This window comes from Crassostrea angulata, chromosome 3 (assembly GCF_025612915.1).
Source record: "Crassostrea angulata isolate pt1a10 chromosome 3, ASM2561291v2, whole genome shotgun sequence".
NCBI classification, from domain to species: domain Eukaryota; kingdom Metazoa; phylum Mollusca; class Bivalvia; order Ostreida; family Ostreidae; genus Magallana; species Magallana angulata.
In genome coordinates this window covers 14,766,620-14,791,239 of record NC_069113.1, presented here as the reverse complement: position 1 = coordinate 14,791,239, position 24,620 = coordinate 14,766,620, and the positions used below count along the sequence as shown (strand labels likewise).

The 24,620-nt window shown below is 32.7% G+C and overlaps 3 protein-coding genes across 3 annotated transcripts; 1 reads left to right on the top strand and 2 right to left on the bottom strand.

The window, feature by feature from the left end:
- Nucleotides 1-3,276: 3,276 nt before the first annotated feature.
- On the bottom strand, nt 3,277-9,187 carry LOC128177503 (probable G-protein coupled receptor 139). The gene is made up of 2 exons (XM_052844225.1): nt 8,928-9,187; nt 3,277-4,485 (listed from the first exon to the last, which is right to left on the bottom strand). Exon 2 carries the CDS (start codon nt 4,478-4,480, stop codon nt 3,326-3,328), a length of 1,155 nt encoding a protein of 384 aa, XP_052700185.1. The 5' UTR covers nt 4,481-4,485; nt 8,928-9,187; the 3' UTR covers nt 3,277-3,325.
- A 6,464-nt stretch (nt 9,188-15,651) lies between these two features.
- Nucleotides 15,652-19,895, top strand: LOC128176476 (serine/threonine-protein phosphatase 6 regulatory ankyrin repeat subunit A-like). The gene is made up of 3 exons (XM_052842858.1): nt 15,652-15,891; nt 16,592-16,702; nt 16,912-19,895. The coding sequence occupies exons 1-3, from the start codon at nt 15,879-15,881 to the stop codon at nt 18,540-18,542; spliced, it is 1,755 nt and encodes a 584-aa protein (XP_052698818.1). The 5' UTR covers nt 15,652-15,878; the 3' UTR covers nt 18,543-19,895.
- A 142-nt stretch (nt 19,896-20,037) lies between these two features.
- Nucleotides 20,038-24,097, bottom strand: LOC128176477 (probable cardiolipin synthase (CMP-forming)). Its single transcript, XM_052842859.1, has 7 exons — nt 23,725-24,097; nt 23,439-23,576; nt 22,884-23,013; nt 21,514-21,599; nt 21,283-21,351; nt 20,964-21,055; nt 20,038-20,186 (listed from the first exon to the last, which is right to left on the bottom strand). The coding sequence occupies exons 1-7, from the start codon at nt 23,986-23,988 to the stop codon at nt 20,102-20,104; spliced, it is 864 nt and encodes a 287-aa protein (XP_052698819.1). The 5' UTR covers nt 23,989-24,097; the 3' UTR covers nt 20,038-20,101.
- Nucleotides 24,098-24,620: the final 523 nt, after the last annotated feature.

Genomic DNA, 24,620 nt, shown 5'->3' with positions numbered 1-24,620 from the left:
CTATTAGCCAATGTCCTGTCCTATATTTTTCGCCATGACGTTAATTAGCCTTGGTTACCCTGTTCTAGTAAGTTATATCCCATTTTCTCACCAGAGGTCGTGCTTTGAATAAGTTGTATACATCAAACTAAAATTATGCATTCAAGAAACGAATTGCCTTATTTTAATTATTTAATGTTTGTCAAAACTTAACTTCTCTGTGCACTTGAAGTCACTTCCCAGTAAATATGTTATCTATTTACGTAATTATTCAATATTACTTCATTGCAAGCATATATTTTGATGCAAAATCGCACTGACTTGCATCCACCAACGTGTGTCCACCACCTTATTCTCGGTTTTGCTATTTTGGGCTTGTTTATCGAAAACGAGATTGGTTTTTGATTAATTTTAGAATAATTACTTCTCACGTAATTATAGCTTACAGACATCATATCACATGTGTTGAAATGCCAAAGGTGAGAGCAGTTACACTGATGCAGGCATTTCTTAGTTTATTGGCAAAATGTTTTAATTTATAAGTATGGATTTTTTTGAATTTTCAATTAGTTTTCTATTCATGTATTGTAGAAATCTGATCGTTGTGGAAGCAACATTAAGTTGTGTAAATTCAAGTTCAAATCACGATCCCCAGAGGTACTGTTAGGGAACAAAGGGGGCCAATTATTTTATAGGAATATATGTGGAAACTCTTTAAAAATCTTCTTCTCAAAAACCAGTTGACTAAAAATTTAAGCTTAAACTTGTGTGAAAGCATCCTCAAGTAATGTAGAATTAAGTTTGATCCCCGAGGATAAGGTGGGGCGACAATGGGGTTTAAATTTGTACATAGGGATATATAGAGGAAAGAATTTAGAAAACCAATTGGCCAATAAAGCTGTATTTTGTGTGGAAGCACCCAAAGGTACCGTGGTGTATATAAAACTGTTGGTCGAGATCTTATTGTGAACTGCCATGCTCAATATATGATATGACTATGAAGTCATCCAGTTACAAAAGCGACTCTATGTTTAGCATAATAATAACTGGGGGAAATTTTAAAAATATGCTTATACAGGATCTAATTTACTACATAGTCCAGATTTTTTGTATTCGAATCCATATTAAAAGCTGTTTTATTATGACCATGTTGCTGACGTGAGCAGTGTGGCCCATGGGCCTCTTGTTGAAATATATAAAATCCTCTAACATTAGAAAGCAGACTAATAATTTTTAATGATTAATCTGATTAATTTTAAACTAATCTTCTCCTTCAAATACACTGTATGCGATATTTGAAGAGCTGAGATTGATGATTATGGGTATTTATATCTCGTGTAATAAAATTGATTATCATATTAGTTTGCACATAGCTCTAAATGTCAAAGTCGTAAATATTTTCAGTCTCATCTTTGCCTAGTAGCAGGTCTGTAGCTCCTGGTCTAAAAAAAATGGGATGGACGGTCGTCCATCCGAATTTTTCTCAGAGCGGGAGCTACAGTTCTGCAGATAATCTTTGACGAACAGATCGACTTTATATAAAACCCTTTACTTAAAACTATTTCGATTTCCATTATCATATTTCACAGCTGAAAAAATAAAACATCTATTTTTGTGTGATTGATTAGCATTTTATAATTTGGTCGTAAGTCGTTAGTCTTTTTTGCAAAACATATGTTATTCAGCAAAATGACGTGCTTACTTCAACAAAAGGTTTCAATGAAACAGAATACATGTACTAGTAAGATTTACTTAGTATTCATAAATGAAATAGAAACCTCTTTTAACAGATAAAAATCGTAAATCTAAAAATGAAAGAGAAATTGGCTAGCTGTAAGTTTACAATTCAAACAAAATCAGTACTTTAATTAAGGAATAAGGAATCATTCATTTAGTATTATGAGGTGATAATTTTGGATGGAGCGTGGTCAAATCCAATAAAGTCCGAATGGCTTTATGATAGATTTGATCACGCCCTGATCAAAATTTTCACCTCATAATATTCAAAGAATGATTTTTTATTACTTATACTTATATTATTTTCAGCAATGTTACGATTAAATATTAATTTAGAATATTGACATATTTATGTGATTTTCATTTCTTTTTATTATGCAAACCCCGCTTGTCCCCAACAATACGTCATTTGAATTTACTAGTATTCGACTGTACAATCAGAGACACAAATAACATTGTGTTAGTTATGTCTCTGGTACAATGATAAATCGATTCGTATGTATAGTGTTATCACAGACAAAGACACTGAAAAATGTTAATATTTTATTTTAGAGCTTATAGTCCATATTTAATAATAAACCTTATATAGGAATCAGAATCTCAATAGAATCATCAAAGGATTTCTTACTTTTGATCAGTACCATCCATGGTTAGGCTATGAATATATCTACCTCGAATGTATGATTATATTAGTTAGGCAGCGACGATAATCATATCTTCTAATTTCTTCCTTTTTTTTCTTATTTTGGTCTCTATCGGTTAAAAAAAATCTTCTCTTTCATGAAAATCAAATTCATCATCATCATCATCATCATCATCATCACCATCATATTAGTTATATTATATCATATTACAATTACTGGTATTATGACATTTTGCATCAAATTCAGTTACATCATCATCATACACCACACGTTTTGCGTCTACAAATAATCATCTACATCGGAGTAAATATCATTTCTAATACAATCAGTCATCTTTAAAAGAGTGTTTGGCATGCATATAAAGCTTATAGTTTGTAAAGACAAAAGGTTTTTTTCTTTGATATATTCGCTTCGTTTTAGCTACTAGTACATTTCACCTTATTGGTTGAAAGTTGATTATTCATATGACATACATATATAGCGCCAACGACAGAATCAGGTTCTCAATCAATTCGTCATAAGGTAAGCAAAATACCATTGATATCTGCAGGCGATTATTGAAGAAAAAAATTCTGAACTTTGATATGTACAACGTCCTGTTTAATTCGAAAAAAAAAAAATCGAATTGTAACAACATTAATAGATATCTCGTTGCAGACTTTTAAATCGGGTTGATAAACAAACCAACCCAAAGTCCACAAAACAATTGCTTAAAGGCTTACTTAGTATACTATTAAAAGATTTATTGCAGATACTACATACTAGTAATATTAGTCTATCATCGTTTATGTTGGAGATTCATATGGTACTGGTATATTGGACGGATTCTTACAGAAACTTGAGCGTAGCACGTGTCACGGGAATATGGAGGATCCGGTTCGGATATTTTAACTTTAAGTCCCGCACCCCCCCCCCCCCCCCCCCCGTATTACCGACAGAAGTCACTGGACTCTTGTCTATATGTCCTACACATATGAATGGGGAGTCTGTGTGTTTGAGAGGGAGGTAATGTGGCCTTGAAGGGAACTGGGAGAAAACAACATTCTGACTTCCCGACGGAAATAGGCTCCTGCTATAATATACAAAAAGAAATTAATACAGTAGTTCATGTAAAATATCGTCCTCGTTATATACAAAACGCCCTGCCAGTAATCGACATTCGGTTCCTCGTATGTGGTCAAATCCTTTGTACTGTAAATATGATTGGAACTTAAAAAGTTCCTTAGCCACACAACAAAGAATGGTACGTTAAACGTGATAAAACAGAATGACACGACCAACAAAATAATGGTGAACTCCAGACGAATCACTCTCTCCTCGGTTATAACATAATGGTTTTGTCGCTTTTTATTTTGCGATATCAGTTTCCGCACAATCAAGATGTTAAGGACAGCAATGGCTGAAAAGGGAACCAACGTAATCAAAATAGCGTAAATGCTGTCCAAAATAAAAGAAAGAAAGCCGTGGTCTTTGTCCGTGGTGCAGTAATGGTTACCCTCCCCACTGACATAGATGGCGCTTAGAATCGGCTTATAGAGAACCACTACGGCCGACGTTGCCACTATTCCAACAATAACGCGCTTGGTCCGTCTCTTGGTGCAAAAGTCCTTTCTTAGTAATGGCCAGCAAACGCTGATATATCTCTCAAACGTAAAAGCGACTACGATCCACGCCGACAGAAGCCGTGATACGTAAGACACGTAGAGCTGGAACTGGCAGACGACATCCCCGTCAAAGAACAAAATCTTGCTCTTCATTGCCGGATCCAAGTACACCAGTCCACGACGGAGCCATTCCACAGTGACGTAAAACACGAGGGCCAGGAGGTCAGAAACGGACAACGCAGCTAAATAGGTACTGGCCGAGAGACTCCGAAGATTCTTCGACAGAAACACGCACAGTGAGAGGACGTTACCGGAAAGGCCGAGAATCAAGATGAGCGGCGTGCAGTAGGAGTAGAACTGCCTGGCGTGGTGGAGAAGCGAGTCCCTTTCGATCCCGTCAATCCAGTCCAGAAGAGAAGCATTCCGGGAATCAGTCTCAGTGTCGTAATTGTTCATCATAAACTCGTAAATGAAATTATGCAAGGTTTTCGTCTCGTTCGTGTAGTTCGGATCCATTCTTTCTGGAAAATAATATCAGATCTAATCATAACATATGTTGCCAAGAGTTATGATCGCATAGTTAATTAGGTCGCCACTTTTTTTTAATGGCGTCGGACCACAGAAACATCTGCTTCACTTATGAGTGACGATATATCCTGGATCGGTGAGGCTGGTAGTGGAAAATATTTTGAATTTTGTAAAATGAAGCATAATGCATTAATAAATTGAGATATTATATCATTATGAAATATCCGGTTGCTGGTATGACCTTCATACAAAAATATCAGAGAGGGAATCAAGCCTTTACATTGTATATAAAACACTGACAGACAAATAAAATAGAAACATGAAACTTATAAAAAGGAATTTTTTACTCTCCACAATGAAATTTTTAATTTGCTTTATTTTTTTCATGATTACAAAATGATTTTCAATAATTGAATTTTTTCTCTCCACATTTTGGGTCCGTTTTTTTTAATATCACGCAGTGTAGATAAGCTATACTGCGATTTTAAAATAAATTGATAAAGGCCTTTCATGCATGATAAAAAGAAGAATAAACATTGAATTTACATAAAAAAGGCCAACAGAAAAAAAAATACAATCTACATGTACATATCATTTAACTATATTCATTATAAGTTGTTTGAATTGTAACAGGTTATTAATGGGTTTTTTAATCTAATTAAAGCCACAATGAGTGAGCAAGGAGTATGGTACATGACCAGCAGCCTCCATGTTTCCATTGTTCGAGCATGATCACATAGCTTTATATAAAGTCTTTTAAAAGCGTAATAAAAAAGTTTAATTACGAGTGCTCGCTTTCAAATATTTTAAAAGCTCGTTGATAAATGTATATAAAAGCTCATCATCTAAGATTTTTAAAAAATTCTCAATTACGAAGTTTTATGAAAGCTCAATAAAGTTGATGTCTGCATTAGTTAAATTCATCCTTGATTTATTGTCTAGCCCAGAGAAAAAGTACACGCGTTATAACAAATCGCTGCATGTGCATGCGCAAATATCTTGAAGCATTAACTAATAATTGAGTTTTGTTACAATTCATCAATAAGGCAATAACTTTTAATGATTGTTTTAGAAAGATCCAATCAAAACACATCACGTGATTTTATATACACACGCTAGCAGACAAGGTCAATCTTGTTTACTTGCAAGAAATTTCCCGGAGTTTGTCGGTCAACTGTCGCAACTCACACTTTATAAAATAGATTAGGAGCTGATTTACACCCTTCAGTCTTTCCGATCCCAAATCACGTCCAAGAGAAGAGCGAAAAGCATTATTTACAGTTTTTGTGTACCAAAAACAAAGTTCAGAAATTATGACGCACGCGATTGATTGTTTTTCATATCATACATGATGAATACTTGATAGCTCTCGAAAGGAATTAGAGGTGGCTGGTTGCTATAACGTGTGGGGGACAATGACTCGGGTTCAACGGAATCCAGCCTCATTAAATCAATCAGAACTCACACGCGCCGATATTGAAGGGTTGCAGATCGTGCTCAGACACATTGTTAACCATTCAATATCCTAGTGGTCCCAGTAATTTTATATTTGACAGAAAAAGCATGTTCTGAGTAGAAGTGAAAGCAATCTGAGATGGGCAACTGTAATCTATATTGCAGTATACATGTATATATACGCCAGCTGCAGGGGTATCAAGATCTGTTTATTATATAATAATATTATGAGCATGGTTTCTGCAATATAGTTAGAACCATTTTAACAAAACCTTGGACTTACGGTAGGGTGTAACCATCTTTTTCTTGCATCAAAACAAGTTATAAAGTGATGCTGGTTTCAAGTGAAATATACACAGATGGTGTAAGTCTTTGCTCAAAAGCCAGACAAATCTTGTTGATTTCAAAATGCAATGGCTAGTGGCCAAAAATGATATAGACAGGCCTATGTCACATTGCTGTTTGACACAAGTTCCCCATGTTCAAGCTCTTGTTAGAATGGTTCTGTTATGATAGTTAAGGAAGGAGTCTTTTCTGGTTTTCGACTTGTCAAACGTCAATTTGATTAATTGTTAATTAAATCAAGATGAAAGGAAATTAAAATAGTATATTTTTCTTTCTTTTTTACTATCATACAACTTGGCATAGAAAAATGTAATCAATGTTTAGAATGGAACAAGGACTATATTTTTGGCGTAATATTGGCGTAGGAAAATATCACATGTTGCGCAATTCAGAATTGCTGCAGATTATATATATATAATGAGTCTGTTTTAGCATTTTAAAAACAATAACAATAATGTTGGATTTTTTTTACTAATGTGAACTAATAATATGACACTTGGGTTGAAGAATATGTTTTTAAAATATAATTTGCCTATCAAATAACATTTTAATAAGCTTTTCAAAGCGTCCATTCTATACATTGATTTTTGTGAAAAAATCACTAAAATCAGTTTTTCTCTCTTATGAAACGGTCAATATATTAGCTTTTCTGTCAATTTATATCTTTATATAAAGTCTTCATAATACATAAAAATTAGAAATATTTTATTATTGGAAGCATAAAAAAAATAATCAAAATTTCTTCAAAATTTAAGAAAATTAGAGGAAATGCGGGCTAAGCAATATCAAATTTAGTATAAATATTTATTCCAATTAAGTAGTATAAGCTGATAGACACTCTCACGTGGTATGATTTCATTGAAGATTTGAATCTTCAAATCTTAAACAAATGTCTACAGAACTATAAAGAGCTACACTTATTTTTATCACTCTTTACGTTGAGGAAAAAGGTAGTGACCTTGACCTGACCTTTATCCGAAAACAAAAAGGTCAAATTTAATTAAACTGATAGAATCATTAAGTAATATGATCCGTTTGACTGTGTCAAAATTTCATGGATTTCTTATTATAAGAAGTATGTTTGATAATGAAAAGACTCCTTCCTTAACTGTATGTTTGAATTATTGAAAAGAGGGCATATTTCTTGTACTTACACAAGTATAAATTCATGACATTTTGGACAGTTTAAAGTAGATCCAGTGTTCTGTGATGTCACACTTTTTTGTAAAACTTTGAATTCTTTAAAAATTGTGCAATATAGTTTTATCTATTTTATGTGAATGTAATCACATGGATGTAATTAGATTATTGGTAGGTTCAAGATATTTTCGCACTTAATTTTATACTAAATTTCCATATTTTTATATATTTTATCTATGCAAAGGGGAAATAACTCTTTTTCTGACTTTTCTCTCAGTTGTATGTCTAAATGCTATAGTTTTTCTTATTCCAACGATTAATATTAAAATATTTTTGTAATTTCAGTTTTCTGATAAAGTTGACATTAAAATTAAACAAGAAAAACAAATTTCTGCCTACAAGATTTTACTTTTAACACAAAAAAATACATTTTTCTAATGCTAAAACATGCTTTAGTTTATGTTTATCTGGCATCTTAAAAAGTGTGATGACATGTATATTTTTTCTAACAATTGATGACATTTAAGTCTATTAAGTCGAAATCAGTTTGGTTTTTTAACTTTCCTCAGAGAATTTTACGAGTATGGGGCTACCTTAACTAGAGAAATTCATTTTAAAAAACATTGTAGAACTAAATATTAATGTTAAAGGGGCATGGTCACGATTTTGGTCAAATTTTATTTTTCTGCTTTTATTATTTACAATGCTTTAGGAATGCATTTCTAATGATCAAATGAAATTTGGGTGCCAGTCGATGAGTTTTAAGCAAGATACAGGGCTCACAATTCTTCGTCAGGTAAACAAGGCTCGTGTCCTGTTTTTTTTTTTTTGTTTACATATAGGTTCAATATACTAGCAAAAAATCTTTTTCAAGCTAATTTGTCTATCTTCTTATTCATTTTAAGCATAAATAAACAGTTCCTAACGATTAACACATTTATTTGAGGTCTAAAACTGGAATTTTTACTTCAACATTCAAAAATGTAAACAAACGCTTTGTTTACATAGCGAAGAATTGTAAGCTCTGTAACTCGCTTATAACTCAACAAATGACACTCAAATTTTAGTTGCCTATTAAAAATGCCTTACTGAAGCATTGTAAACATTAAAATCGAAAAAAAAAATTGTCCAAAATCGTGACCATGCCCCTTTAAGTATTCATATTGGTTAAACACTGGTTGAATTTTCTGTTTTCTGAATTCTGCTTTAAAAAAAATTAACTACAGTTATAGTCATCTGCTTCTAAAATAAATCATGACCCTAAAATATTTCAAGATGTTTCAAAGTGAAAGCTTACGTTTTACATATCAGTACAGAATTTTATTTTTTGACATTTTTAATTCGTTTTATATATACGTTTTATATTTACCTTTTTATTTTTTCATTTGAACAACAGAATTGCTTCATTTGTCATTTCATTCGAATTTTGCGATTATTTAAATCTAACTTCGTCCTGGAAACGATATTGCATAATTCAAATCTATAAAAGTCTTACCTGTGTTGCTAACCGTCGGAACGCATGAGGACAATCTAGTTGCTACACAAAAGAGCCTGTCTCACTTCCAGCGCCCATTATATATATATATATATATATATATATATATATATATATATGTACTGACACTGCTTACAATAAACATTTATATGATGTCTTCTTCCGAAGATGCTTTTAATGAGGTCCTCGAAAGACACTCCCAATCAATTCTAATTGATGTTTTCCTATAGATTCCCGAGGGAAGCATTATCGTGTCTTAATCCTTGTGAACCAATTTTAGAAGGGAGAGACTTATCGAGTTTTTGTCCTCACAAGCTGGACAGCAGCTGCTTTGAGTGAATGTAGTAGGTATATACATGTACATATATTCGTATGCTGTTGACACTGGTCCAGTTCAACCCCGCAAAAACAACCGTGATTTCATGTTATTAGCATCTTTAAAAAGCTTTTGTTTTTCTACGCTACGTTAAATGACAACTTGAGAAATCGTTACAGATGAATATTACATTACATGTACATTGATTTAGAATAAAAGTACAATATATATATATATATATATATATATATATATATATATATATATATATATATATATATATATATATATATATATATATATATATATATATATATATATATTATAGATATCTATTCGATTTATTTTCATTCATAGGACCCGAGAGGCATATATACATCAGTAATCAGTCATGTGAGTAATGAATCAATAAAGTGCTTTCTTATGTGGTTCATAGGGTTATGAAGGTAGTGAAAATTGCAGAAAAAACCGCTTTAAATACCTGATTATGTGAATTTTCCTACAGTGATCGTTACCTTCGTACGTATATATAACCCGTACATATGAAACACCAAATAAAGCATTAACTCTCGAAGATCAAAATATAAACAACATAAAGTTAACATCAACAATTCAAACCGTCAAGTATGGTACGCCATAGCTGCCTTATGTGGCTATTTTATATGTAGATGGTGCATTATTATATTATGCTGTGGTTATTTCATGTGAAGATGGTGCTTTATTATATGAAGATGGTGCTTTATTATATGAAGATGGTGCCTTATTATATGAAGGTGGTGCTTTATTATATGAAGATGGTGCTTTTTTATGTGAAGATGGTGCTTTATTATATGAAGATGGTGCTTTATTATATGAAGGTGGTGCCTTTTTATATGAAGATGGTGCTTTTTTATGTGATGATGGTGCTTTATTATATGAAGATGGTGCTTTATTTTATGAATATGGTGCTTTTTTATGTGATGGTGCTTTTTAATGTGAAGATGGTCACTCGGAACTTTATTTTTGAAGACTGAGTTAAACATTTATTATCTCGAAATTTTGAAACTAGAACAAAATTGATACAGTTAAAATCCATTTAATACACAATTGCTAGTTTCTCTTTTTTAGCATAATAAGTATTTATGTTACGAGATGAACTGTACAACTTAATCTCAACTGAATTGACGAATATGATTAATTGAATAATACACTATTTTGTAAGTATTTCTTGACATTTTATTTTTGCCTTTACCACTTATAAAAGGGCCTTCTTTGAGCTATGTTATAGTATAGTAGACCTTTCCCTGTGACTTTCCCTTACTTTATCTTCAAGTCAAATCCTATCACCTAGGGCATCAGTCTGTTTAAAATCAGATCCTCAATCCGTTCCTTTATTTGTTTTTTTTTTTAATAATATTTTGTTTTGAAACACTCAGAATGTGAGCTCTTCCTCCAACTCACCACTTAGGTTAAAGAGGAACGGTCATCAATGACGAAGACCTGGGCGATGACAATAACAAAATCAAAGTACTGAAGAACTGACGAGAGTTGATTTTGTCGATGTTTATTTATTCTAAAATCAATGATATGTTATTTTGCATGACAAGTACATGTAGTTTCTAATTTGTATTTGAATTACGCACTTTCTTATAATATGAATTTTTGTACTTTTTCGACAAGAATGTCGAGAAACCCCCCATATGAATCATCTTAAATAATATTTAAAGATAAAATTAATTCAATCAAACTATGTTTCAGTAATAGAAATATTTATCGAAAATTGTATGGATCCAAGCAATATTGAACTCTATAGTCTCGTTCAACCAAACGCTCGGCTGACACCGTAAATCTCCGACAAGCAAGGGAGACTCTCTGCTTGTCGAAGATTTACGGAGACAGCCGAGCGTTGAGTTGAACGAGACTATATTGAACTCTGGCGTAGGAATACATACGACTACAAAAAATATCTAAATTGTTCGTACCATTTAAAATCTGACTATTTTCAAGCTATTTATAAATAAGTTTCCTTGAAAAACAATGCTTTAGCATACATTACATCGAATTTATCAATTATGTTCAAGAACTAAGTCTTGTCAGCAGCGATGATTTGTGATGAGGTCCAAACACTGTTTCACTTTCGGTTTGTCTGAGTAACTGCATAGGAGAGTTGATTAAAATCAACTCCCAATTAAGAGCGGATCAAAGATCTTATTTTAATCAGATTGCTAGGGCATAACCTTCGCTTAAACACAAATAATTATTAAATTCAATTTTCTGCTTTTCAGGATAACGTTACTAGGCTTTAATTCTTGTAATATTCCGTCATTATATAGTTGTCACTTAATAGATGTAAGTTCGGTTGGGGTAAAGTCGTAAACAGCTAGATCTTCTCGATAGCTTATATACTAATTGTGCTAGAAAAAAGAGGAACTAGCAATAGTGTATCAAATGGATTTTGATCGCATCAATTTTTTGTTTTACTTTCAATATTTCGAGATAATACATAAATGGTTAATCCAGTATTCAAAAATAAGAGGAGTTCCGAGTGACCACCTTCACATTAAAAAGCACCATTATAGAAAAAAAGCACCATCATATAATAAAGCACCATCTTCACATAAAAAAGCACCTTCACATAAAAAAGCATCATCACATAAAAAAGCACCATCTTCATATAATAAAGCACCATCTTCATATAATAAAGCACCATCTTCATATAGAAAAGCACCACCTTCATATAATAAAGCGCCATCTTCATATAAAAAAGCAGCATCTCCATATAATAAAGCACCATCTTCATATAATTAAGCACCACTTTCATATAATAAAGCACCATCTTCACATGAAATAACCACAGCATAATATAATAAAGCACCATCTTCACATGAAATAGGCACATAAGGCAGCTGTGGCGTTCCATAGTCAAAAGCTCCGGTGAACAATGTGAACATTAAGCATAAAAGTTATTTGATTGGTTTTAATATGAATAACAGTCGATTTTTTTAATTAAGAAATAGTAGATCCGACTACTAAGATTTTTGTGTAGTCGGAAAGTTTTGTTTGAATTACCTTATTTCATTAAAACAAACAAAAAACAATGTGTTTATCATTTATTTACTAGAAATAAAGTTTAAAAAAATGTTTGTTTCACGTACAATTTTAAATTTTATCTGTACAATTGTAAAAAGTTTTTTTTAAAAGTCTTGGGCACGCAGTAAGCACACTTAGCACGCCGTGTACACGAGTTAAAACCTCCTAGCACGTCAATGAGAGCTTGGATTCTCGGCGAGAGCGCTGTCAAATAGTTACACACCGCGCGAGCGCCATATTATAGAAACGCCCCGTTCGCCGTCAGGACGCCTTTGTCATCAAAATCTTTACTTGTAAAAAAAATTCATATAAAATTGTACAATTTACTGAATTTTTTCTGCGATCCTTCGGCGATTCCAGGAATTTTACAAGGTTAATTGTGTAGAGACGTCGCGCACGGTGTTGGTGTTAATTTCGGTAACGTAAAAAATTGTCAAAAACGTCATTTTCACTCGTCATTATCATAACTTAATGATACATTTCATTAACCACAACATACAAATAAATTGAAAAATAAGACCTTTAAGTTGATTTTTTTCCACATGTAAGAGATTTTATATTTCAAAATTAGCTGTTATATAAATAAATATTTGTAAGAAATATCAATGTTCAAAAGCATGTGATTCGCTCACAGCTTTCAATTCTTATTCCTAAATTCTTAAATGAACTTCCTCTGAAATTAGTCATATATTATAAAAAATAGCTCTTGATTCAAAAATGATATACAAAACTCCTCCATTCCCGAGTCTGTTCTACCCTTCTATGTTTCCTTTTTTCTTCATTAATGTTAATTCGTAGTGTAGCAGTCAAAGATCCCGTTGAAATAATCAAAATACATGTTCATCGTCACATTACGTTTAACGTCATTGCGTCATTTTACATGACCCTATATCTTATTAGTAAAAATAAATTAATTCGACCGGTTAAGTTCAGATATTTATCATCAATTATGTCTGTAAGTTATTATTCCTATATCTTATTTAGTTATTATTATACTTTGGTACCTTCTTCACAAAATAATTTGTAGTTATTTATAATTTTCTATATAACTGGTTTTATGAAGAAAAAAACCCCGCACACATACTGCATGCCGTAACGTTTAAGTCCTTGCGTCATTTTACGTACCCGTGACATATAATGTTGACATCATTTTTTTCCTAAAAATCAATTATTTTTATTCGCAATGCTTGTATATTTGGCATCAAATTGTTTGGGAAAAAAAGCACATTTCTAACTGCGATTCATTTTTGTGAATTTTCTGCGCGACTTTTTAAAAGAAGTGTCTAAGTTACTTTCTCTTTCATTGCTTATGTAGTTTAATGTGTTTTTATGAAAGTGTGACATTTCATGTTGACATTCTAAAATGTTTCTATTAAGAAAATTTGCGGACACATTTGCTTCTTTTTAATGGCTATACAACTTATGAAAATGCACATTCTAAAATGATTTCTATTATTATGAAATATAGCCAACATTTTTTTTAACGGGCATAATACTTGTGATCGCCATGCTACGTATAACGTTCGACTGTGAAATATATCTCTTGTGACACGTGTCTTGAATAAACTCCAGCATAACGAAAAAAATTTTATCATTGAAAATTAAATTATTATAAAATATATATTACGAAAATTTTACACAGAAACAATTTCTCTTTATTAAAAAAGTCATATATTTAAAAAAAAACTTCAATAGATCATTGCAAGTTCCTGAATCACAATTTATATTTTGGCAATTAACTCATCTTGCCCTGGCCATTTTCGAGGATTTTTTACGCATCTACAACTCCATTCTGGGAATTCTTTGATCCGGCATCGATCCCTGTCATTGATTACGTCAAAAACGTTATGACGTATATCTGTTACATTATCAAAATAATTAGTCCACCAATAATTTCTCTCCCAAAATGAAAGTTCACCGAGATAATGTAGTTTATTTGAGATATGTACCCAAAAAGTGTTACCTATCTACATGCCATTTCTAGAAAAAATTTCAGGTTTTAACACCGATTTATGAAATATAAAAAAAAATTCCTACATTTTATTACATGTTTTGTTGAAGTCCGTATACATTCGAACAGATCGGTATATAAAATTACATATGTCCAAATTTTTGTTTTAAAAAATACTCAAATACTGTGCGCGCACCCTGATAGGACATTTTAACACCAACACCGTGCGCGACGTCACAGTCTTTTACTTGGTGTGACAAAACAGTTGTGTTCATACAGTTACTGATTTGAAATCGGATCACCATCAAACCAGTTTTAATTATTTTGTCCGTGTAGATCTAAATGACCATTTATAATTCTCGTGAATCTTTTGTTCGCCTTGATTAAACTTTATTTTGTGGATGCTTGCAAGCAATGCATGCTTCAACATACACTTAAAATATTGCTGAGGTATTCAATATAAATAAAGGTAATTATAATATCCAATGAGAACGAATTTGAAATTTTTTTTATAGAAAAGATAAGGCTAAAATAACACAATTTATACATTCGCTTTTAAGTGTCCATAACTTACCTACCGACTTAATTTTCTTGACTGAGGCGTTATGATGTAAGACTTTATGAGGTATGGACGGCCAGTATTTATATGAAACATGTTTTGTTTATTTGTTTTGAAACTCATGATTAGTGATTTTTTTCTAATGCTTCGTCATTTAACACTGTTTAATATGTCAATACTGATATTCCACAAAATGATTATAGCAGTGCCTTAATTCTCCATATCGCTCTTAATTTGTTCTCTCGTTTTTTTTTTTCAACAATTTATCCATTAAATTAAATTTAAAAACCATTGGTGAAAATTATTTCATTCTAAAAATTAACATTTTTAAATGATATAAGATTAAACAACATCAATTAACTATATATTACATACTTGACTAGATATAAGTAATTTTGAAAAAGAAATCCACTTATGAATAATCTTTAAAAATAATTTAAGTGAATGCGTGTTTTATCATTTCTAAAAGACATTTATAAATCTTCTACATTTAGTTTCAAAGCAAAAAAAGAAGGAGAGGGGCCAGTGAAATAATGCGATATCCTTAATGTAAAACTTGTTTTGTAAAAAAAAAATCTGTGACAAAAATTCGTACAAGAACGTACATCAAACTTGGAAAAGGCCGCAGGGTTTTGACACAATATGTGCACCCCCCCCCCCCCCAAAAAAAAAGAAGAAAAAAACAACAAACAACACCCCCCCCCCCCCAAAAAAAAACAAAAAACCGTAATATAAACGATTTTTGGGGCATAGATTGTCTAAGTCCCGTTATATTCAGACACGACCGATAACTCTTCACACTGAGGAGCTCTTCTGTGTTTTCGGGTGAAATTGACAGGTGTGTCGAGTCTTGGCAGAGAACAAGACGGAAAGAGAATGTAAACAATCAAACCTTATGAAACGCTGTTTGGTCACGATACAGATTATGACAACAATGAATTTGCATTTTTAGTTAAACACGAGTTGAAGTGTAAAAATGGAGCCTTGCTGAGTTCATGGAAAATTTTCAGTCTCCTGTCAAACTGAAAGTGACTGTCACTCTGAGAGCAGATAAGAATGGATGATCTAGGTAAATGTCATAACTTTTTATATCATATTAGCTCATCTAAATACCAGCAATCAATAATTGCATGTCAATTTTTAATGTACAGTATTTTACATACATTTACATGTATATTTATGTTTTATGCTGAACGACGTACGTGTTAATTAGTATTACAGAATTTCTTGCACAAGACTCATTAATCCACTCCTCTAAGACTATTTTGTCATTAATCCACTCCTCTTAGACTATTTTGTCATTAATCCACTCCTCATTGACTATTTTTTGTGCACTTATATACAATTACAGATTAGGGGGAATGACCACAAGTAAGCCCAAATCCATAACCCTTCAGTTAAAAACCAACACTGTACTGACTTGGCTAAAGGGTTAAGCTACTAGCTAGTGCTAGTAGCAGCATGGCAGTACTGAGCCCAATATACTAATTATCACAGCAACTTACATCATACATTGTACCACAATAAGCTGTTGCACTGACACAGCTTTACATAACATACCATCGCACTGTCACACTGCATACCATCTTGCCAACACAATCCCACAGCAGCAACTACCAAGTTAGTGAAGTTTTGTTAGCATGAGATACATGCAAAGTTGTGTTAATTTGCAAGGCTTATAACAGGCTTGAATAATAATTAACATGCATCCTTGGTCATGTAATAAGTTTTGAATTGCTTTGTCCTCAAATGTAGACTTTTTATTGCAGAAATGAGAAGGGCCCAGGCCCATCTGTATGAGCGAGTGGTGAGGGGAGACAGTGATATTGAATTATTGTTCCAGAAATACAAAGACCTGTTGGATATGCAAATTACTATGGGTAAGTAAGTCTGTGAAAGTATATGCATGCCCCATTATATATAATATTACCAGTAATTTACATAAATAAAAAGGAAGTTATATTGGGCATTTAAAGGCATGGAAATGCCTTACCTGATAAGTGTAACTTTAAAATTATCTTATTTTAAGCAAATATGAGTAAACAATGTATATTTAATACCAAAATTTATGTAGGAAATTTACTTTCAGGTACAACCCAGACGTGCATTTGTTTAAAGTTTTTGGAGAGCCATCCACTGAGGCACGAAAATGCCCTTAATGAAGGACTAAACATTGTGCTGGGTGACATTACCAGGGGAAAATGTCGCTGTAGGACGGAGGACCTAAATCAGTCCAACAGTGTCTCTGCCACTATAAGCCTGGTACATGCCGCCGCTGGCTTTGGACACATAAAAATTCTGTCTTTACTGAATAAATACAGATGTGATATGAATGCCAAGACAACGAGTCACAAAACCCCCTTATATTATGCAGTGAAGAACAGACAGTTAGATGTCATAGACTTCTTATTGGGCATAGGAGTTGATGTGAATGTTCTTGTTTATCCTGAAAAATACACTGCACTTCATGAAGCAGTTCATTTACGGTACATGGATGTTGTCAATAAACTTTTAACTGTGAAGAATTTGAAAATAAACATAAAAAATACCAAAGGAGAATCCCCCCTTGTTCATGCTGTTCGAATTCATTTCTATGAGGCATTTGAGTCTCTTCTGGAAGCCGGGGCTAAATGCGATGTTCAGGATGAAAAGGGGAACACTGCTCTTATGATGGCAGTCATTCGTGGCATGGATTATGTTCGACCACTTATCAAAAAAGGGGCCAACCTCAACATAAAAAATAAAAGGAATCAAACTGCCCTGTCATTTGCCTTGCACCTACTCATGGCAGAGGACACAGAAATGGTGTGTTATTTGGTCGAGAATGGAGCAGACCCCAATGTGACAGGAGATGATGGTAACCCACCTATTGTACTCTCAAGCATTGCAGGCGCCTTTGATGTGGCGCAGAAACTTATTAAACATGGGGCAGAGGTAACATCTAAGAATGCGCAAGGTTACAATGCCTTACATATAGCTGCATGGAATGGCTATAACGATATTGTTGATCTGTTGCTTAAAACAGGAATGGAGCATGACACACGGACTAATGATGGCAACACTCCACTGTCCTTGGCTGCCCATGGAAACCATCTTGAAGTTATCAACATGTTGCTACCTCTGGGATGTAATGTTAACAATGTCGACAAAGATGATGACACACCACTACTGTATGCCACATTCAACAGCAATTTAAAAATGGTCTGCAAGCTGGTGAACGCTGGGGCAGACCCAGACTGTAGAAACCATCACAACACCACCCCACTGTGGAATGCTGTCTACAAAAATGACCAGGATACCATCAGATATTTACTAGTAAAGAATGTGGAACTGGAGGTGTCATCACGAGGCATAGACCAGCATGCTCAATCAGACGTTGCCACTGTAATATATCCAGTGCCGAGATCACTGCTTTATGTGGCGGCCCTTCAGTGTTCTGTCGATGTAGTGATGACTCTCATTCTGGCTGGCTACAACATTTACCGAGAGCAATGGGTCGTAGATCGTGAATTCCCTTACGACAGTTCCCCACTATTGCGAAGGATGTTGATTAATTTTTCTTCCTCTCCTCCTCGCCTTTTGGCCCTGTGCAGAGTGTTTTTTAGAAGAAGATTCAAAGGAAACTTGGAGGAGAATGTTAGTTCTTTGGATATTCCTGGAAATCTCAAAAATAATCTGATGTTGAAAAATCTCATCCCAGAGGAATTCTTTAAGATGTAGAATCATCTTAAATAGTTGTTTTTGTATTGTCAAAAAGTTTGTTTCTTGCAGTTATATTATCTGTATTATTTGTTGGCTTGTACTTGAAAACAGTAGTGAAGAGCTTTATGATAGATTTAATGATCCTACTACCCAGACTATGAAGATCACCTCATTATATTCAAAGAATAATAATTCCTTTTTCACTTAATTAATATATTTATATAGTTTTCAGCAAATGAACGATTTTAAATATTAAATTAATTACATTTTTACATTATTTCCATTTTGAATAATTTTGCAGACCCCGCTTGCCCATGCCACAACATTCAATCATTTTCATCATTGATGAAATGTATTAAACTATGTTATAAAGACTCTTACAGTGATCAAAAACATTGGAAAATCTAAATATACTGGAATAAGGATCATGTACATAAAAGAACTTTGGTTCTTTCTAATTTCCCTTTTCTATGCTCTTTGTTTTTTAATGTTGCAAAATAATAGTAGTTGAACCTATCAATATAGCATAGCTGTAGGTGCAAACTGCTTTTTCGAAATTTATTCCTTAGTTGCATGAGACCGACTTTGTGCAACAATTGTTTTAAATTATCAGTATTGACCCCACTCCCACCCCCCCTTCCCAGAATAAATTGTTGTCAGTGATTTATCATTCATTTCTCTTTGTTTAATTTATTAATCATGTACTGTACAGTAAAATACATTGTACACAATTCTCTTAACAGAGATATTAACCTACAAGTCTTTCATCTCTGTTCATTGCAAATCAATGAAAAATTAACCTTTATGGGGCATATTGTCTCGCTCAAATTAACGGATTTCTGCTCTAAATTCTTGTTTATGACCAAAGGATATGCTGATACATTATTTGTCCATCATGCTGTTTTCGTGATCTAATTATTTGTTCTTAACTCCTAATAAAAATTCTAGATCATTTACAAATCTTGATGTTTTTCTCTGTTGAATTGATTTTACAATGAAATGGAACAGAATTATTAAGAAAAAATATATTTTCTCTGAAGTTGAATCGTATTTATAAATTATTAACAAAACTGATCATTTGCATGGAAGATGAGAATAGAAAGGTTCATTTATAAGCAATTATTTTACTTAGACCAAATTAAGCAGCATTAATAATATATAAGGGAGATAAATACAACCTGTCTCTTCTGACCACAAAACAAAGGTAATGAGAACAGACTAGACTGCACAAACAAGAATAATTGTTTCTATATCCCACATACTGTTAATCCCATTTACTGATTTAGATATTTTTTTCATGTGTTACACATTTTGTGAAAATTCTTAGATTAATTTTTAGTTAAGGTTATTTTTTGTGAAAAAAAGTTTCATATATAGCATATACCAACATAGGATACAATATCTGCATGTTTTATTTCAATCAAATCACAGACCTGTACATATACTGTATAATTTTAGTATTTGTGTAGCTCATGAAGTTTATCATTAATTTCCTCAGACTTTTTATATCTCTGTTTACCTGCAACTTATCTATAGAATGAGATCAGGAAAAAAACCAAAGCCAGTGTTTTGTTTTTTCATTTTTTCTTTAATTTAAAATAAGCTTTAGAGTTCCACATATACTGCAGGCCTGATCCAATAGTCGTACAACCTGTGACCAAACTAAAACAGAACATGTACTAATTAGAGGATCTTTTATGATCACAATCGATCTTTTAGTTCTAAAAATACAGATAAAAATATAGTGATGTGATCATTATTTTTCATGTATGTACTTGGACACAATTTGAACTCAAAATTTGAAGAAAAAAAAAATTCCATTTATAATGTCTAAAATGGTTAATATGTGTATTGTTATTAAATGCTTCATCAAAATTTGAAAGTCAAATATCAAATTACAAGCAAGATACAGATCGAGTTTGAAATTCTTTTTTTTGTCTTGTTATTGTTTACATATGTGTTGTATTGGTATAAGTTTCAATAAAATGGTGCTTTCTTTTGTTGATAATATTATTTATGAAAACATTAAATCAGTGTATCTTGTTAACCGAGAGTCAATTTGTCAAATAAATGGTAATTAATTTTCTTACTTTACATTATTTGTAAACAAATATAAGACTCAAGTGTTGTTTACATAACAATGAATTCTTACCTCTGTATCTTGCTTGAAACTATTCATCACACATTCAAATTTTGGTAAATCATTCAAAATGCACAAGTAAACAATTTTATACATAAAAATAAGAAATAAAATTTTGATCTCCAATCGTGTCCAAGTCCCTTTAAATCTGTGGCACCAGTTTTACTTTTCATTAACAAACACAGAAGTAGATATATTCATAAACTGAATAAAGAGTATATGGAAGTCTAGCTTTTATACACTTTTTAAGGAATTATTGAACTTATAATGGTTGGTGGCCATTAAAACGAAATACTTACTATAGAGTTTGGAGGGCAGAGTTATCCCCCCATCCCATCACCTGAGATACCAGAGCTGAGGAGATTAGCAACAGCTGGAGAAGTGTGTTGTACTGTAACAAAGTTTAACAAACAACAAAATTAGAGCAGAAATAAGCTTAAAAGTGTTAAGGATGTGATCAAATGCTCAAAGAAAAATTGACACAAACTAATCATTCATGATAGTGGAGTTAAAAGGGAGAAAGTCCATGGTCAGCAAGTATATGCCTCAACTGAATGTGGGTTTCTGACAAAGCAAGTGAACTAAATGGAGGTAAAGCGTTTTCTAGACTACACTCACCTTGCTCAGTGTCGAAGGATGAAGTGTTGCACTTGCATTTGTAACATCAAAGAATTTCGAGAATGTTATCTACAATATCAAATAACCATTCAGTGAAATATGGTAATCGTTTATAAACTCTTAAAATATCAGTAGGACAAAATGTTGGTACACATTTTAAAAAATATATGCATAATACTTACTGGGGTTTTAAGTAATATCTATTTCACTTAGAAGAATGTAAACACTTACTGGTGGTTTTAGTGAAATGTATTTTACATAGAATCCGGCCCCCACCAGTAACACATCCCTGCCCACCACTATCACAGCCAGCGCCACTGCAATGTACAACAAACGGATATATCATATTCATAAAATATCTATACATGTGTAGTAGTTGGAGCTATATGGACCATGGATATCGGCCTGGGTAGCTCAGTGATAGAGCTCCTGTCTAGAGTTACAGAGGTCCCAGGTTTGATTTCTGGTCCAGCCATATGTTTTCAATATCCCCTTTCCTATTACATTTGGTGCTGTGACCTGCCCCTGGAACTGACAGGTTAACACCTGACAAGAACCTGGGGCGAAGATCATTTGAGGAGGCCGACTTTAGTTTGCATTGCGCATGTTTTTGCGCTTTCTAATATAATACAGTTGATTTATACTTCTTATGAAATTTTTTCGATATCATTTATAAAATTGAACACAATAAGCAAAATACAGATAAAAATATTTATATTTTTAAAGGAAATTTTTATTTTCTACACGATTTTTACGTTGTGCGGTAGGGGAGCATTGCCATTGCGCTTTTATGATGTTATGATAAAATGAAGCTTTGTAGGAGTACCTTATAAGAAATAACATAAAAGACAAAGTAAAAATTGTACGCTGTTGAAATTTTATATACACTGAGAATGATGCTATCCTCGAGGACATTTTCCTCATTTTTGGAATGAATCCATTATACCAATCATCATTCGTGATGATCCAAATATATAGCAAAATTTGGTGCATTTTAATATTTTGAGATGGCCCCCACTAAAAACCAGACGGTTGGGTTTTTTACATATAAGGTAGGAAATGATATTACTAATCATATATAACAATTTGAGAAAAAAAGCTATTGTAGTATTTTTTTTAACTGCTTTGATGTGCGGAAAATGACAGTTTCCTTAATATATTCCTATAGTAAATGTACCTCTATTTAGAGATGGTCCCTAAAAAGAACCAGACGGTCGATTTTCATGAACCTTCGCAAATAAACTAGAGTTGGTTTAAATTACATATGGTTAAAAAAAAAGAGTTATGCTATTGTAGTTTTTCCGCAAAAAACCCCAAATTGGCCTCCTGAAGGAGGGAGGAATGTAGTACAAATGTAGTTGGGGTTATATCGACTGTGAATGTCAGCCTGGGTAGCTCAGTGGTAGAGCTCCTGACTAGAGATACAGGGGTTCCAGGGTCGATTACCGGTCCAGCCATATGTTTTCAATATTCCTCCTTTCCTATTACACATGTAATTATCTTATACATGTATCTAAATTAATTACTATAAGCTTCTCTCAGATGTATTGTTAACAACTGAGTATACATTTTCTTCATTTCTATATATTAACTTAATTTACCTGGAACAATGTTTGCCATTGACAGAGTGGTAAACATCACTGTCATCATGACCTTGTCTGCCAAAGGGTCCAGAAATGTCCCAAAGCTCGACATTTGTCCTTTGAAATTTCTTGCAACATATCCATCAAGCTTTAAAAAAAAGGCATTTCTTTATAAAACATAACCTAGCTAGGCAACGTATTTGAATAAAAAATCTTCAAAAGTTATGTCATTGTCCCCAGGATTCTGAATCTCAAATTATACAGCCTTTCTAATCAGTTTGGTTTGAAAATTTTTGTCATACAAACAACTACTGATAAGAAAGAGCATTTCAAGATATTTGATACCAATATATACATATAGAGTAAATGATTATCATTGATGAATTAATATAAGGAGTCATAAACCAAAGATAAATATTTATGAGAGAGTAAAATCAGCATGATGGTTGCATTCATTTCTGAGCTTTATGGATCATGCATATCAGCTTGGTTATAGCTCGTGGCTAAAAGTGCATAGGTCCCAGGTTCAAAACCCTGCCAGTACTTCCAACCATCTAAATATGGTGTACTTACAAGGTCAGTGATGCCAGCAACAACAAACAACCCAAGAGCTATTTCGAAATGCCCATGTGTCACCATGTAGCCTAGAAATGGTGTAGAAACAATTCGACTGGCTGTTAGAAGATTTGGCACAGTCAGAATATTTTCCTTCTAAAAGAGATATAACAGAAAATGTAAGTGATAATTTAAGATTAAACGTTTTTTAGTTGAAATAATGAAAATATTTTCAGTAGATTTTATAAGTTTTTATACAGTTTCTTTTCCTCATAACATTATTCACTAAGGTATAAGTATTAACCTGTTGTACATTCCCTTTCCCTCTCCTAAAATCATCATGTTTTCGGCAGTTTTGACACGTTGTTAAAACAAAGCGACGATAGAATATTTTTGCATTGGTAGTCGTAGTTATAAAAGATTGTCCGTATGTCTGACGACTGGGGCTAACGGAACAGAGTGTACCAATATGTTGTGTTTTGACAGAACAAAGCTCGCGCACATTGCATGGTATTTTCAAACTAGCGCCGAGTTTAACAGCCAAAGAATAAACATTTCTGCACAGCATTTTCCTATCACATTTTAAAAATCAAGGCAAATTAACCAGATATGGCAATATTTGTGCAAGATTTCAGAAGTCGTTCCTTTCATTGACTCAAGGGCGCAGACATGTTGGATGATATTTAATGTATTCCGATCTCGATGATATGTATTTTTTATCTTTTATTTTTCCTTTATACTATTTAATGAGATATTCGCTCTTCTTACGGACGTGTTAATTTGAACAAAGGTATTTTATTTTTCCATTTTCAATATCAAAATTTTAAAGTCTTTTTATGGCTCGTCAAAATTTGAAAGTAAAATATCGAGTTACAAGCAAGATACAGGGCTTGAAATTCTTTGATATGAAAACAAGTTCGAGTCTTGTTATTGTTTTACATAAGTGTGGTATTGGTACAAGTTTCAATCAAACGTTGTTTTGTTTTTGTTTTTTTGATAATTTCATTTATGAATATATTTAATAATTTTGTTTTGTCAGAGAAATTGTTATTTCTTTACTTTGCATTATTTGTAAACAAATATAAAAAGCGATCGAGCTTTGTTTACATATCAATGATATCTAACCTCTGTAAATCGCTATATAAAATTCAAATTTTGGTCAATCAATAAATATGCACGAGTAAACAATTTTATACATAA